The following is a 17,188-nucleotide window of genomic DNA, read 5'->3' as shown; positions in this document are numbered from 1 at the left end:
TCGAAAGGGGATGGGGTTTCAAAGTTGGTTTACAGTTTAAAACATCTGCTGCAAAGCACCACCAGATCATACAATGGCAATCATTACAGCGCCAAAATGACATGGTCACTCTTGTACCCTATCTTTGCCGCAAAGCAAACGACATTCGCTTTTATTGGTTTTCTGCTTCGAGCTGGCTATAGATCTGCATCTGTAATTATATCAGCGGAATGATGCCATGATGTTCATGGTTAGCTCCCACAGCTTGCAATCCAGAGCTGGTCGGTTCGAGTTAATCTTCCGGCATGGCAAATGAAACGGGCAAGTTTCTTAGATGCCCCCCCATCTACCTGCCCGCCAGCAGTCAAAGAGTGCTTGTTCGCCAGTCTTTCAGCAGGCCGTGAGATTACTCCACCTCGAGATGGACTCTCTTGAGACCCATCCCACCAGCAATTTCAGGGTTGTGCATTTACTCAAACCTATTTCATTAGCAAACCTTGTAAAGACCAGACTTTTCAGAGTGGAGTTAAGTTGGTGTAACTAGACGCATTTCCACATGTAGACAAATAAGCACGCGTTATGATTAATCAAAACAATACGTCATGTTTCGATTTAAAGCTTTCGTGACTGCAGGGATTCATCTTCTTGGTTCGTTCGGTTAAGTAACGTAGAATGGAAATAATGAAATAATAAAAATGCATTATTTCCATTCTACGTGACTTTACCGAAAGAACCAAGATGAATACGTAACGTTACATACGATTGCCTTTGTATTTTTCCTGTTGCTTTGTCTTTTAATTGGCCGAATCCATTTAAATCAGTATTAAAACTACAAAAACCACATCCATTTCTAGACAGAGCAAGCCTCAAGACTTCACAATGAAGACATCGACAAAGATCAATTCATGGTTGAAGGCCTCTCAAAGCCGTCACCACTCTCACGATACTGCGATGTAATAAATCACGGCTTGTCGCGGGGGCCTTCAACGTAGCAGTAAATAATGGCAAATTACAAGATTGAACAGACCTGGTGACTGAAAAGCTTTAGTTATTTCAAATCAATTAGTAACATTAAGACAAAACAATGACAGTTTTAAATGCAACATTTATTTGAAACAGCAAAGAAGTTAACTCTCCTACCATAAAATTGAGTTACCCCCCCAGTGAAGGTCAACAATGTATTCCTGCCGATGCATAAACATAAAATGTTTTGTAATAACTGGCCTTAACATTAACAAGGCCATGTAAAATCGCAGCATCCATATAAATCTAAACATTGGTAGACGCAAAAGCATGAAAGCAAGTTGCTCATGCACTGCAAATTTTAACAAACGCAATCAAGTACGATCATCATTGGGTTTCTGAAATGTATATTTTTTCTGAAGTGTCATTTATTTAAATATAAACTCGGATTATAGCCAAATTAGTGATAATGTGGAACACTGTAAAAGCTGCACATTGATCACAGTACATGACACCGATAATGGCAATTATAGAGACAAATTCTAGAAAATGGTACATTACTTCAACTTATTTTAAAAGAGCAATCATTTTTTTTAAAAGGTCAAATTATTTTTCCGCCAATTGAAACCCACATCATGTTGAACATTAACAGTATGCCTGCATCTTGACATGCATTTGGACATAAATGCCAATAACTTTATGCATAAACATGTTATCACGGAATTATTATATAAGCAGAGGCAGTGGCTTACCGAGGCCATGCATTAACTCCAACAGCAAACATTCAAAATTAGCAATTCCAAACCAAAACGTGCAAAGAAACACAAGTGATTTAAGAGCAAAATCGCATCGACTCATAAGCGTTGTCTTTTAAGTGTCTTCAATGAATCTGGATAACTCCTGGGTGGAGTTCATGAGGTTACATTCATTTTCTTAAAACCCTGTTATTTCCATGAAGATATTTCACCCATTTATAGCTCGAAATTGGCCAGATAGATCAGTGGCAAGAGGCAGTGGCTCACAATCTTAAGAACTATCGAGTTAAAATCCTAGTTGGTTGGGGATTAACTTGGCCAATTATCCCTCTGGGTCCAATAAAGAAAGTACCACTTTTTTGGGAAGTCAACGGTGGTTGTCTTATGGATACTCACCCTTTCCATTCAGAACTTGGTGGCATTCTCAACCATTGGCTCAGGGCTTTAAACATACACGAGCACTTGCCTTAATGCTCATTTGAGCAGAAAGTCAAACTTTTCTGACAGGTTGTAATGCTATATGCAAACATAAACACAGTAAAAATACCTAAAACTAGAAGCAAATTTTGGCACAAACAATCGAATGAAACAGTAGTCGATGAACAGTACTAAACTGGACTTCCTGGTGAATGGAGAGCCGCGAACATGTCGAGGGTTGCGTTGCACTGCTCCATATTTTAGTTTTGAAAGTGCAATTTTCAATTTGCACTTTTAAACATTTTAGGGGTCCCCCCCACACACCCATTGACGACACTTATTAAAACAGCAACACAAACCACAGCTAAGCAAATTTTTTTTGATAAACTTGTTTTTTTGTCAGTATCGTAAATTTAACTTTTTTTTGACCATCATGACCACCAAAGATAACGTGTATAATGACCAACACGAGCTATATTTCAGTTTCGTAACAATTCCACGTAAATTTCTGAAATTACGAAATGTGAAGAGCCCACGAAAACCACAGCGGCTTGTACATGCCTTCATATCCCAAAAATTTCCACTTGCAAGCAACGGCCATTTGTGTAGTTTTCAATTACAATTTAAAGCTTCGTCAAAATATTACAAGTAGCTAGTTGCGCCGCATTTGGTGTTGCCCGACGTTTCGTTCCAAGTACCAAGAGCTTTATCAGGAACTGGCATTCTACCGAACATGCCAAACAACCGAAAAAAACCAAAGCTGTTCGCTCAAGCTATATTATTTTACAATACTTGTTTTGCGTATGGACTGCAGCCAATATTGAAACATCAAAGAACACCTCAGCACACGATGGTGTATATACCAGTAGACCAAGGGACAAGACAAATGAACACCACTCGTTGCTGCAATGCCGCCCCATCTGCACATGAAGTCACTTCCTTCTGGATCCTTCCCGGGCCAGTCGATCCGCAGCCTCATTACCTTTGTGGCCACTGTGACCCGGAACGTGCTTCTGAAAGACATAACAGGACACACACATTCATCATCATCATCGGGAAATAGTGACGTGTTCCCCACTTTCAAATGAATGTTAAAAATCAAAAAATATCTAATCTAAAGAAAACATTTTGGAAAATCCGAATTCCTTTGGATTTTTCAAAAAATTCGATGGTAAATGCAGTTACTTCCACGTCACGATTGCCGTGCTTCACGCGAAGGTGCCATCGGGTGACAGTTAATCATTTCAACTTGTAACGCACACCGTATTCGCGCACTCCTGAAGAGAGAGGGGGACTTCGAGGGGGCAAAGAGGAAGCAAGGGGGCAAGCAGGAAGGCAGCCACGCTTCGAGCCGGTGCCAATAATTATGATCAAAGCTCTGTGGTCCTGTGTATATTAAGGAATTACACTGGTCAACATACTTTTTCTGGCACAAGGTAATTTTGGGGTGCCGATTCCAAATCTGGCATCAGTTTTTGTCTCATCACATCAGGTTTTTGAGATATCAAATATTGCATTTTCAATAAAAACTGCAGAAGAAAAATATTCAATAAATGTGGATATCTACATAAAATTATATTATAAAACACACTATTATAAAAATACAGCACCATATTTTAACACTAAAGCAGTCACTGACTCGCAACAACTTGCAATCATAAGTGACAGAGTTAATTTCGGGTAAAATCAATGAAAATGGGGTATGCCGATTGCATTAAAATGAGATGTGATAGAGCAAATCTGAGATCAGATTTGGAATCAGCACCCTGAAATTAGTCTAAAACAGCTGCAAAAGTCCAGGCCAGAAAAAAATGTTTTTTTTGTTGACCAGCATTATCGGCCAATAGATGTTTTACATGCGGGAGAAAAGAGCACCAGGAAATAATCCACACGTATTGGAGGGAAACACTCGTCCATACAGACATAACAGGTGGCGTTCATATTTTTGTATTGCCGATTTCTCCTGGCAAGCCAAGGTAGAGGGGAGGACCTCGACTCCCACAGGAAGGGAATTTCACAACATTTGTGTGATCGACACACTTAAGCAGTTTGTGCTTTCGCTAAGTTGTCCCCACCTGAAGGACGCTTGTGTTGCGCCCGAAACGTCGTGATTTAATTTATTTTAATTTTGTACCTACGTGACTTTACCGAAACAACCAAAGAGTAGGAATCCTTGCAGTCACGAAAACTTCAAATCTAGAATTTGTGTAATCTACCAACCCTCGCCTCCAGTGCTGGATTACAGGCGTGTGCCGAGAGTGGGGTCACGTTTACTTAAATTATACCCTTGTTAATGAACTCATTCATATTAGACAGTCAAAGTGATTTCTTGCTCAGAGCATCGAGGCAAAGCTCATCTCGTTTACAGCCTCAATCTAATTGTGGAATTCCACATTCCAATCGCAAGAGTGAGGCTATTGATAGAACGCACCTTGTCACTCCCACACACTGGTACTAATTTTATCGATACCAGGAGGGATGATGGGCTCAGCCAACTCCCAACCAGGACCTTCCGATTGCAAGTTGCTTGCACTACCACTGCACAAACAGGCCCACTTATCAGATTGATATCTAAACGATATTTCTGTTGATTCAGCAGGCAAGCCCAACAGGCCTTACCCAAGTGACATCGATTCCCTGGCTCAGTCGATCCAGTTTCTGAAATTCAGCTTTGTTTTTCACCGGTTCTCCTGTGACAGTCTTCCATCCATTTTGCTTCCAGGTATTCACCCACTTGGTGGCACCTATAACACAGGAAAATACACCCAACATAGAAGATATTAACCCCAAATCTAAATAAATATTTGTTAGATCATGCAGGTATAATGTTAAAGATGTACCTTCCGCCGCCACCACACACTGGAAATACCTTCACAATCAAACACAAAAATGCATCGCGAATCATATTGGTCACTTATTTCATTTACAGCCCTTTGTCAATTCATTGCTAGATGGAAGCAGCGCTAAAATCACGTTATGGGAGTTGTTTGACCATACTTCAGCGTGTGCGGATTGGTGTAAGCAGGGCTGGTTAAAATATCGCTTGCCACGGATATGACACAGGTGGGATTCAAACTCAACTCGCCTTGTTCATAACGCAATGTGCCAACACGCAGCACCACCACCACAACCTCTCTTCATCGACCAGAACCATCCAGCAATAATGCAAAAACATACTACCGTGTAGATTTTCACGGCTGCATGTATCTCCAACGTGTCTTCCGGCTGGACCGCGTGTTGTTTAGCATGTCTGCCTTTAACATCTATGTTGGAAGCTTTTTCAGGAACCAAAAGCTGCTCAAGTCAATTCCTGAAGCTTCCAAGGGTTGTAGTAAAAAATATGTGACATCATGCTGAACAACACGTGGGGCAACCTGAAAACACATTGGAGCACTAAAGAAAAAATGTCCTATTCAATTGTGCACATGCATACTAACTGTAAGTGAACAAGCCGGATATAAATCTCTAGCAACACACCAAACTCTTCAGGAAGATTCAACTGTTCTTACCATCGATAGCGAATTTGCTGTCCGTGTGGATAGTCAGCTTGTCCAGGTTCATTTCCCGCGCTTGCTCCAGAGCGCGAGAAGCAGCCTACAAACAGCAACCAGACATGCGTGATGACGAGCATTGCAACCCAAGTTGCCGCGATTTCGTTTTCACGACAAAAAAATTAATCTCACTCTGCAATGATTTCTCGTGATATTAACCACAGGCAGACCTCGCCGAACGCAGGAGTTAAGTTTTGGGAAATGCAGTGTTGGGCAAAACCGCGTTCAACAAATAGACCTTCATGGGAAAAATAGGGTCGCGTTCCTGGGTTAGAAATGATCATTCCCTCCCCCCCTCTTTGTTTAACTAATTCTACATGATATCCGTCCTTGTTATTGTACGAAAGGATGCCGAGTGGTTCTCCATTTCTTGTGTGTATACACAACTTATGTTTTTATTTCACCTCAACACAAACCACTTCCCGCGCCGCGGCACTAGCACCCAACGAAATAATAAAAATAAAACATTATAAAATTCTCACGACGTTTCGGCCACAACGCAAGCAGCCGTCCTCAGGTGAAGAACAGAGCTGTCGGAGGACGGCTGCTTGCGTTGTGGCCAAAACGTCCTGAGAATTTTATTATGTTGTATTTGTTATTTTATTATTTCGCTTCTATGTGACTTTACCGAAAGAACCAAGAATATGAATCCCTGCAGTCACGAAAGCTTTAATCCGAAATGTAATTTAATCGTTCGCACTGACCCACCTTCCAACGAATGCAAGCTTTCAATAAAATGCAAACATTATTAATCAAGCTTTAAGTGTACTGGAAATACAGAAAAACACAATTTAGTAATAATTGTGATATACAATCACAAAGTTATAGAAAAGTAACATCACGATAATCAAATCCAGACAATTTGCATATCTGGAAAATGTTATATTGTTGGAACCAGAATGCATACATACACATCTCTAAATCAGCTCAAGGTTCCCGTAAATCACATGACCTGTGTGGCCACTGTCACTGAATCCCTCCACTCTCTGCACCCCCTGTGAAAACAAGACGCTGCTCAATGCAGCTCAATTGTTCTTGCTCCACTCCCCTCATCCCCAAAACCTTGACCTTGTAATTCCTTCGCCGCCTCTTCCCCAGTGCCCCTTGCTTTCTGCTGCTGCTTATCTTGAGGCGTACCCTCTCTTATTCTTACGTTTTTTCGGTAAAGTCACGTAGGTAAAAAAATTAAAGTTAATAAAAGTAAAATAAAATAAAAATCACGACGTTTCAGAGGCAACACACACTTGTGAGTGAAAAAATTAATAAAAATAAAAAACTTTTTTTTACTTATATTAATTTTTTCAATCAGTGATAGTGGCCACACAGGTCACAAGTGTGTGTTGCCTCCGAAACGTCGTGATTTTTTTTCGTGACTGCAAAGATTCATATTCTTCGGTTTTTTCCGGTAATTTTAATTTTTTACCTACGTGACTTTACCGGAAAAAACCTAAGAATATGAATCCTTGCAGTCACGAAAGCTTCAAATCTAGAAGCATACCCACTTCTTGTCCGTCTTGGAGACTTTGGTGCCAGCATCCCTTCTGTTTGCTAGTCATCTCCCTCTGTCTGACGTTTTGCACAACTTTCATAACCAACCAACCACCCGTAATGGGAACCTCATTTGCCAGTAAAAATATGATAATTGGTTCTTTACCCTTCTATCTGGCAACAAAACTGACACCTTTTTACAAGGAGTCATGTTTGCATCGACCACAATACCTGCAGTCATAATACAAACAAAAGACATAACTCTGATAATGTATGCACTGTCCTTGAAGTTGATTGGTCCACACCCGAGACAGCTTTCCTTAGAGCCTAGTCTCACATGGGTTGGACCAGATGATGCCAAAAGTGCATTATCAGAGTTATGTCTTTTGTTTGCATTATGACTGCAGGTATTGTGGTCGATGCAAACATGACTCCTTGTAAAAAGGTGTCAGTTTTGTTGCCAGATAGAAGAGTAAAAAACCAATTATCAACCACCCGTAACTTTGCATAATATTTATACATTCCTATTATTTTTCTTCTCTCTTCCTTTTTCCACAAGTTATATCCTTGACTCAATTCCCCCATGGTGTGCCACGGGCAAAAAACTTCTATACCCCCTGCATACAGATCAAATTCGACTTGTAACCTTTCGCAAGGCAGTGCTCAAAAGTCACTCTGATAAGCACAATTATTTAGCAGTAAAGGAGAACAATTAAAGCAGACATTACTCACTTCTATTTCTGCCCTTTGGTTGGTCGGGCGTCCTCTAAGTCTTTCACTTACGTTCCTGCAAGTGAAAAAAAACGAAATTGGATCACCACATCACAGGCCTAGCAAACAAAGTGATTGCACGAGTGAAGAAGCCATTATGAAAGGAAGAAGACTTACATTGGGTTGCCTTCACCCCAGTACACGCCTACCCCTCCAGAGGCCCCTGGCTGGCCGTTCCTCGTGCAGCAACCGTCCGTATACACTGGCACGCCATCTAGTGGAACAACACCTACATTTACATTTTTCCACACTGCGTATTGTTTGGTGGTTGTGCTGTCGCCCATCGAAGTGTTTTTGGATTGTACCGTGTGTTGTATGGCACGATGTCTGATGTTTCGCTCGAATTACTGGGAGCTTCTTCAGGACTGATTTCAGTTCTTGACGTTTCCTGCCAAAGCTAATTTATTATCCTTACCAGTCATTAGGATGTCTCTGATTTGTGTCATTCTCTGACCCACGTGCTCCTCTTTCCATTTCTCAGCTGAATGCAGTTCCTGAATTTCCTGAAGCTTCCAGCATGTGTAGTCAAGACATCATGCCGAACAAATTATGCCAAACAACACGCGGTTCAATCCTCCCCACACCATGATTTTCTCATTAGATATTTACATTTCACGATAGCTTTTATATGCAGCTGCATACCAAGAAAACATAAGTCGACGAAAATGTATTTGCATAGAAGTGTGGAAAGGCAGCGAGGGCTGAAAGGAGAGAACCACTTAATGGCCAAGCTCGGAACAGAGAAACGTGGGTTCAGCACAAACAAGCTAAATATATATCACATTCTTTCGGTCTTTCTATACATACTTTGATACTGGCAAAATGGTTCCATTTTGAAGCTAAATATAAACACATCTGCTCAACCATCCAATTTACAGAGGACGAAACTGTTGAAATTCAATATTTACCTTTTATTGCACGATGGGTTTAATTTTTATTTAAAGCTTTCGTGACTCCAGGGATTCATCTTTTTGGTTCTTTCGGTAAAGTCACGTAGAAGGGAAATAATAAAACAATATAAATATAAAATAACACAAGCAATCATCATCATGATTGCTTGTGTTGCAGTCAAAACGTCGTGAGAATGTTTATTGTTTTATATTAATATTATTTAATTATTTCCCTTCTACGTGACTTTACCGAAAGAACCAAGAATAATGATGGGTTTGTTTACACGTTGAGCAGCTCAGCCTATCACTGGCTGTGGCTTCTACCCTTGCAACCACTACCATCGCCTGGGGTTGCCTGGGCCATTCGGAATGGAACTCATCCTTCCACTTCCAGCGCGTACCTGAACGCTGCGTGTGTTCGTATCTCGATCCAGATCCAGAATCATAGGAGTCGCGGTAGCCACTGTTGAATTCAGACAGAGCAATGCAAAGTTAGTAAAGGCGGTCCTCGCTTTTACGATACAATGCATTCCTGGAAACAGCGTCGTCGTAAAATTGGACCATATTTTCCCCATGGACAAGTAGAAACATCACTTGTCGATGTATTTTTTCTTTTATCAGCCATATTTAAGTGGCTTTAATTCGTAAAAATCCATAAAACACTTGAGAATAATACAAGTTCCACGGCAAGCCACATCAGAAACCAGACTGTTCAGTCAGGTCGGAAGAGAAGTTGTAAATCAAGTTTCCGAGCCATAAATTGATCTGTAGCAGCCCTATATAAACTTCGTAAACGTGGATTGTGGTAAACTGAACCATCGTAAACCGGAGACCGTCTGTATTATACAAAAAAAAAAGTATTCCGTGCTGTCAATCTGTAGGGTCGTTGCAAAATGCTCCTTGAATTTAATTTCATAATGCACTGATAGCAAGCTCGCATAGGGACAGTGAATGGTCAACTGCCTGAATGACGATGCTTTCCTTGACAAAGGATGGTTGGGTACAACATGCCATTCACAATCATAGGTGTGATCAGTTTCACAGGTCGCCAATACACAACATGCCTGGACGTGTACATAACTGGCCAGATTGTGTTGGAAGAGATCGGAGTACACCAGTCACTGGGAATGGGTGCAATGCCCTCCATGCCCACTCTGTGGCGCTGTAATTGCTAAATGTTGCTGCCAAATCAGCAGGTCTGGGGCAATAGGGGAGGGGGGGGGCAACTGCAACGCTGCAGCGTTAAAGAGACCAACATAATTACAGTACATAGCGGCAGGCAGCGGGAGTAGAGCCGGGAATGGAACTCGGTGCGAGACGAACTGACTACATCTCTGCTCGACAGTGAACCCAGCGACGGTAGTTTTCAGTGACAGCGCCATCAACATGCCGACTGCCTTTGTCACTTTCGCCGATAGGACATCAGTCCGTGCAAGTGGCCGCCGCATTGGAAACCATTGGATTTGACGGCACGATGGGTTCTTTGCATATTTGGGGCGTCACAGTGGCTCCGAGATGTTAACCACCTCGCCTGGTATACACGAGGTTGTGGGTTCGATACCGACTGTCGCTTGCTGCTGTATATTTGGAGTTTGCGCGTTTTCTCTCGCAGTGGTCGCGTGGATTTTTTTTCTTCTGGGTATTCCGGTTTTGTGCTATACTCTACTTTAGTGAGCCAAGAATGTCTGTGTGTCCCGCGCGTGACGTCACTCCACGACGGCCAGCCCCCCTCATTACTAATCATGAGCGGGTGACGTCACTCTACATGGGAGGGGGGGCGAGGGGCCTCCTCCCCCACCTCCTCAGCTTCAACTCACAACCCTCACAATCACAACCCTCACTTCACAGGCAGAACCCTCACGTCACGCGATCTCCATAACGCTGAGACAATAGAAGTAAAAATGACGTCATGACGAACAATGGATTATAAATCTTTAAATTAAATAAGTCTGTGTCACCGCGGCATTACAAATTGCACACGAATGGATGCAATGAACATCACGTCGCTTGCAAGTTTTAGATTTACTGCCATACACCCATCATCCTCGGACGGGCAAATAATAGCCAGGTCGTTTCTGAAAGAAAAAAAAAGCTACATAAATCAGTGGGGCCTTACCTGCTAAAATAAAATAATGTTTACACCATTGGAACCTCATTTGCCAGTAAAAAATATGATAATTCTTTTTTTTACCCTTCTATCTGGCAACAAAACTGACACCTTTTTTACAAGGAGTCATGTTTGCATAGACCACAATACCTGCAGTCATAATGCAAACAAAAAACATAACTCTGATAATGTGCACTGTCCTTGAAGTTGATTGGTCCACACCCGAGACAGCTTTCCTTAGAGCCTAGTCTCACATGGTGCAACATACAGTCATGGTGCAACATACATACAGTCCTAGTCTTATGGCTGCAGATATTGTGGTCTATGCAAACATGACTCCTTGTAAAAAAGGTGTCAGTTTTGTTGCCAGATAGCAGGGTAAAAAAACAATTATTAAAATAATGTTTTTAAAGTATTGTCGGGGGCCTTGCGATGAATAAGAACAATGCCCTCTAAGCGATGTGCACAGAGACATGGGGGGGGGGCGCACGGAAGCTCACCGCGAGTCGTAGGGGTCCCCCCCCCTCTGCCCGCCGTAAGAGCTGCGAGAATTCCACGCCATTTGTGTTGCAGCTGGGCGCGAGTAACAACAACAAGAACACCGCACCAGTTGTCACGGCGTTAGACCATCGCACGGCAAAAGGCGAACAGCACAAAGACAATGCACCATCAGGGATTCCATTATTATTCTTAGGTTTTTTCGGTAAAGTCACGTAGGTAAAAAATTAATAAAAGTAAAATTAAATAAAAATCACGACGTTTCGGAGGCAACACAAGCTTCCGTCTTCTGTTGCCTCCGAAACGTCGTGATTTTTATTTTATTTTTATTAATTTTTTACCTACGTGACTTTACCGAAAAAACCTAAGAATATGAATCCTTGCAGTCACGAAAGCTTCAAATCTAGGATTCCATTATTACTTTTATTAACTTTTAATTTTATTTTTTACCTACGTGACTTTACCGAAAAAACCTAAAAGTACACCATCAGGGAGTTTACGGTGTCTGTACCGTATGTTGAACTTCTTTCGCACCGTACGTAGACAACCGGGCTAATCAGAGGTGCCGTCTCAATCCCGGTTACATTCTCTTAACTCAATCCCTCGTGAAATTCCATCACGATTCCCAAATATCCCCCGAACATTAAATGCCACCTACACCACCACCATCATCATCATCATCCCCTTGGTCGCATACATCAGCAATGACCGATCCACTGCTGGATGAAAGCCATCCCAATGATTGCCACCCCCGTTTCTCGTGACGCAGTCCCATCTGGCGCCTACACGTGAACAGAGTTCATCTTGCTATTCATATCCCGCCGTGTTTGGCCTCTCGTGTGTTCTCTGCCCTGTGTGTTGAACTTCTTTCGCACCGTACGTAGCCAACCGTGATAATCGGAGGTGCCGTCTCAATCCTGGATACACTGCCTTTTATAAAATTCAGCCCTCGTGAAATTCCATCACGATTCCCAAATATCCCCCGAAAATCAAATGCCACCCACCCCACCATCATCATCATCATCCCCCTGGTCGCATACATCAGCAATGACCGATCCACTGCTGGATGAAAGCCACCCCTGTTTCTCGTGACGCAGTCCAGAGTTCATTACGCTATTGATACCCCGGCCGTGTGTGGCCTCTCGTGTCTTCTCTGCCCTGTGTGTGTTGAACTTCTTTCGCACCGTAACGCACGACCAACCAACCTCGCCATTGGCATCGCGGGAGGCCTTCATCCAGCAGTGGATCCACCATGGCCGATTAAACGATGGACCAATTTTCTTGGTTCTTTCGGTAAAGTCACGTAGAAGGGAAGTAATAAAATAATAAAAATAATAAAGTAAGATATTTTATTATGTAATTTTTTTTTATTATTTTATTAAATAAAACATGATAAAATAATATTATATTATTATCTTTTATTTTTATTATTGTATTACTTCCCTTCTACGTGACTTTACCGAAAGAACCAAGAAGATGAATCCCTGCAGTCACGAAAGCTTTAAATCGAAAGATGGCCCAATTTTTTGCAAAACTGGATTAAATTGACGTCCAACTTACAGCAGAAGGGATCGAACCGATAAACGTGCTTTATAATCTTAAATTAATATTGGATATTGAATTAACAATATTAATGGACAGAGCGGGAATTCGTAATTGTCCCGCCAAATGTCCGAACACCGCCAACCCGCACGATCCCAACAATTGCCAAATAAACAATTACACATTCGAGACATCGACTGCTAAAATTATAACTACGACTAAAACAACCGACTAAGTTACCTAAGATGTCAACGTCTTATTTACGTTCGCGCTCAAATGCAATTGGTCCTCAACAGCGCTGATCGATCGACTGCTGAATGAAGGCCTCCCTCAAACCTTCATCTATCCCTCGATGAGGCCCCCCATTGCATCGCTCCACATTCTCTCAAAACGCGTTCCACACCTAACCAGCATAGTACGACAGCGTTGTTTTCCCGCACGAAGATACAAAAAGTGTTCCCCTGGCATCCTCTGCGAGAGAGGATTGTATCGCGGAGTAATTCTCGCTGGTGGACGAGCAAAGTGTATCGCCATTAACGACTGAACGAGTAGCACCATAATCAAAAACCAAGATGGCCACGTTGAAGTTGAGTCGTCTAAATTCACCGACTAAATCACGCTCACACCTTACCTGCTAAATGAAAGTCGAGACGACGGCAAATAAATCAATCGAAGTGCGCTTATAATAATCACTAACGTTAGCTTGTTAGAAGACTAAAGTTAGCAGCTACTACACCTTCTTAACTTCACTCTGACTGCAGATAAACTTCGGCGTGACTGGGTCGGGACTTTTATAGAGGGCGACGACTTCCATCATCAGCAGAGCCCGCCCATCACCACACAGGCAACGCCCTCCTCCTCCACCTCCTCAACTCAATTCAGACCCTATTGGTCACACCGTGGTGCCCTTAAACATCTCAACATTCATCCTACAATGTCCCGGCACAAGCGAGAATAATAATACAAAATAGACAAAAACATTTTGTTGCCCGTTTTGAAAAGGCTGTACTCCGTGTGGACCTGAAAACTCAATTTCCATTTACAGGAATACAGTTAAACCTTATGGGTTGGACACGGTATCAAATTTCCTCGTCTCATCCCAAAGGTGTCTCTCCACTCTCTCTCTGACAAATAAGAAATTTCATCTTCTTTTCTCAAATTCCTCACCTTGTCAATTTCACGTACAGTATGTTGAACTTCTTTCGCACCGTACGTAGACAACCGTGCTAATCGGAGTTGCAGCCTCAATCCCGGTTCAATTCTCTTAAATCAATCCCTCGTGAAATTCCATCACGATTCCCAAATGTCCCTCGAACATTAAATGCCACCCACCCCACCACCACCATCATCATCCCCTTGGTCGCATACATCAGCAATGACCGATCCACTGCTGGATGAAAGCCTCCCAAATGATTGCCACCCCTGTTTCTCGTGATGCAGTCCATATGGTACCTACACGTGAACAGAGTTCATCTCGCTATTCATATCCCGCCGTGGTTGGCCTCTAGCATGTTCTCTGCCCTGTGTGTTGAACTTCTTTCGCACCGTACGTAGCCAGCCGTGCTAATCGGGGGTGTGGTGGGTGAAGGACGACAAACTAAACACAAAATTAGTTCTAAATTATCAAAAATCATTTTCGATTTAAAGGTGCAAAGCTCCCAGGTGGCTTCCTGGCTGCCACTCTCTCCATCGCCATTCTCGACTATGATATTTTGTAGAGCGCTTAACTCTTTCTCAAAATAATAAAAATAAAACATAATAAAATAATACAATTCTCACGACGTTTCGGCCACAACGCAAGCAGCCGTCCTGTTCTTCACCTGAGGACGGCTGCTTGCATTGTGGCCGAAACGTCGTGAGAATTTTATTATGTTGTATTTTTGCTATTTTATTATTTCCCTTCTACGTGACTTTACCGAAAGAACCAAGAAGATGAATCCCTGCAGTCACGAAAGCTTTAAATCGAAAAATCTTTCTCAAAAATCAACACTACATCTCTAAATAGCATTTGTCGTTTCCGATTGATGTCTCTCAGTGTGACGCCAAGTGTTCATCTCTCCTACGTTTCTTTGTGAAAGTGTTCAGCTTTTGTTCCATCCTCTTCAGTGTCCACGTGTCCAATCCACGTTGTAGCAGATCGTACGCACTCATTGAAAGCGTTCATCTATTGTGTTCGGGAAATCTGGACGGTGCCATTGATTGTCAAATTCGGTTTAAAGAAAGTTAGGTACCATTGGGGGAAAATGTGTGACCGTACTTTTAGCACGTTTGTTACATTACAGTATACATCATATGAATGTTATACAATTATACTGGCATTTTACGCTATTCTACGTATTAAATTGTCATTATTTATTTCGTTTGTAAGCTATTCCAGTGAACTGCGAAAAAAAAGAGACAATGAAATCAAATTGTATCTCAGCCGTCCGATGTCTGTCATCTACAAAGTAAAGGTCACGCGAGGTGGCCCCTAAAACTGTGACCTCGTGATTTACGATCGCATTTCATAACGAGAGCGTGTGACACCTTCCCTGCCCAGCGGCTCTCTCTGGGCGCAGTGTTTTTATTTGAGGATTCGCTGCCGTGCAGCATCAGCAGCAACCGCATGTGGCATCGCTCGCATTCTCGCACAGCAAGAATGCGGTGCAGAGATGCGTAGACATTTAAAAACATCCCTCGTTCACATGGCACCTGTAAGCCAATGTAGCAAAAGAAACACTGGTAGACATATCAACTTTGGAATTTACTCCAATCATCTCTCTCTCCACCAAGCTCTTAGAACTTTTCACAATTCAAGAAGCGCATTGCCATATGCTTTGCATGAGGTACACATTCCCCCCACTGTATTTTAAAGACAATGTTTGGGGTGTATCTTATAGTCTGGTAGCTGTGTGAGTATATTTGTATAACTACACGAATACGAGACGCAAGTATTATTTGGGTCTTTCAGTAAAGTCACGAATATAGGTTAAAATTCATAATTAAAAAAACTACGACGTTTCTATCACAACACAAGCGATCGTCATCTTTCTCCTGCTGACGATCGCTCGTGTTATGTTCGAAACGTCGTAATTGTCTTTATTAATTTGAACCTACCTACGTGACTTTACCGAAAGACCCAAAGAATATGAATTCCTGCAGTCACGAACGCTTTAAGTCAAGATCTTACTAGGCACAAGGTTGGGGTGCATGTTAACACATTCCTGCGGAGGGAGCTCGTAAGAACGTTGGGTTGCTCGGTCAATGGCCAGGGTCAACGGCGGCGTGGTGTATTCCGCAAATATGGCCGACTGTGAGGGCGTGCACAAGCCGGCGTGAGTAGGTTAAACGTTGAGTTTTATAATGGCACCACGGGGTGACCAGCCCCTCCCCACCCAGCCCCACCCCTCCCACCCAGCTCCACCCAACCCCTCCCCACCCAGCCCCACCCCTCCCCCCACCCAGCCCCAGCCTCCCCACCCAGCCCCTCCCCACCCTCCCCACTCCTCCCCACCCAGCCCCTCCCCACCCCTCCCCACCCAACCCCTCCCCTCGCTCCCCACCCAGCCCATCCCTGCACGACGGACGGACACAATAATCCCCTGTGGGCTGGTGTAACCAGGAGATTCCTACCAGTATAATGCAGAGAATATGGTAACTGCATGACAACTTCAACGTGGAAGAGTAGGCCAAAACATCATTGAGTAGGCCTTGTCAGCAGTGGCATGAGCAAGTAATTGCAGGGCTGTACCTGCACTTTTCGCACCTAAAATTGTAATAAAACGTCAAATCAAGATGTAATAGGCATATTCTTAGGTTTTTTTCGGTAAAGTCACGTAGGTAAAAAATTAAAATTAATAAAAGTAAAATAAATATTAATTAAATTTTTTTACCTACGTGACTTAACCGAAAAAACCTAAGAATATTAATCCTTGCAGTCACGAAAGCTTCAAATCTAGAATATAATAGGCATGTTTGTTGCAGGCCGCTTGGCGATTTTGGCTTGTGCTCGGCGACTATTTATAATAATAATAAAAAAAGCTCCAGAGCTTCCGCGTTTTGCAGATACTGTACTTGAGGTGTATGCTATGAAGGGACATTGCCTGAAACGTCTTTATTAATCTTCAGGACAATGTTGTTGACAAATATGATTTGTTCTTGAGCATAGCACAGCATTGTGGTTGTTTAAGCCAAGTACTGTAATGTACTGAACATCCCTCGAGTCCTATCCTACGTTTGGGTTATATA

General features: G+C 42.5%; 1 protein-coding gene across 1 annotated transcript; it reads right to left on the bottom strand.

The window, feature by feature from the left end:
* Nucleotides 1-1,064: 1,064 nt before the first annotated feature.
* On the bottom strand, nucleotides 1,065-13,793 carry RNASEH1 (ribonuclease H1). Its single transcript, XM_078614113.1, has 8 exons — nucleotides 13,593-13,793; nucleotides 11,422-11,494; nucleotides 9,216-9,277; nucleotides 8,042-8,138; nucleotides 7,886-7,940; nucleotides 5,624-5,708; nucleotides 4,734-4,858; nucleotides 1,065-3,127 (listed from the first exon to the last, which is right to left on the bottom strand). The coding sequence occupies exons 2-8, from the start codon at nucleotides 11,481-11,483 to the stop codon at nucleotides 3,047-3,049; spliced, it is 567 nt and encodes a 188-aa protein (XP_078470239.1). The 5' UTR covers nucleotides 11,484-11,494; nucleotides 13,593-13,793; the 3' UTR covers nucleotides 1,065-3,046.
* Between the last annotated feature and the right edge of the window lie 3,395 nt (nucleotides 13,794-17,188).

This window comes from Lampetra planeri, chromosome 2, assembly GCF_965212315.1.
Source record: "Lampetra planeri chromosome 2, kcLamPlan1.2.h2, whole genome shotgun sequence".
Taxonomy (NCBI): domain Eukaryota; kingdom Metazoa; phylum Chordata; class Hyperoartia; order Petromyzontiformes; family Petromyzontidae; genus Lampetra; species Lampetra planeri.
This window is presented reverse-complemented; position numbering and strand designations above follow the sequence as displayed.

Bases quoted from the DNA above. Each gene is read 5' to 3' on its own strand.
- RNASEH1 (XM_078614113.1), bottom strand. From the start codon at position 11,483: ATGGCGTGGAATTCTCGCAGCTCTTACGGCGGGCAGAGGGGGGGGGAC. The intron at 7,941-8,041 runs GTAAGTCTTCTT...TTTCACTTGCAG, and splicing joins TGGGGTGAAGGCAACCCAAT to GAACGTAAGTGAAAGACTTA. The intron at 4,859-5,623 runs GTAAGAACAGTT...CCTGTGTTATAG, and splicing joins CAGCAAATTCGCTATCGATG to GTGCCACCAAGTGGGTGAAT.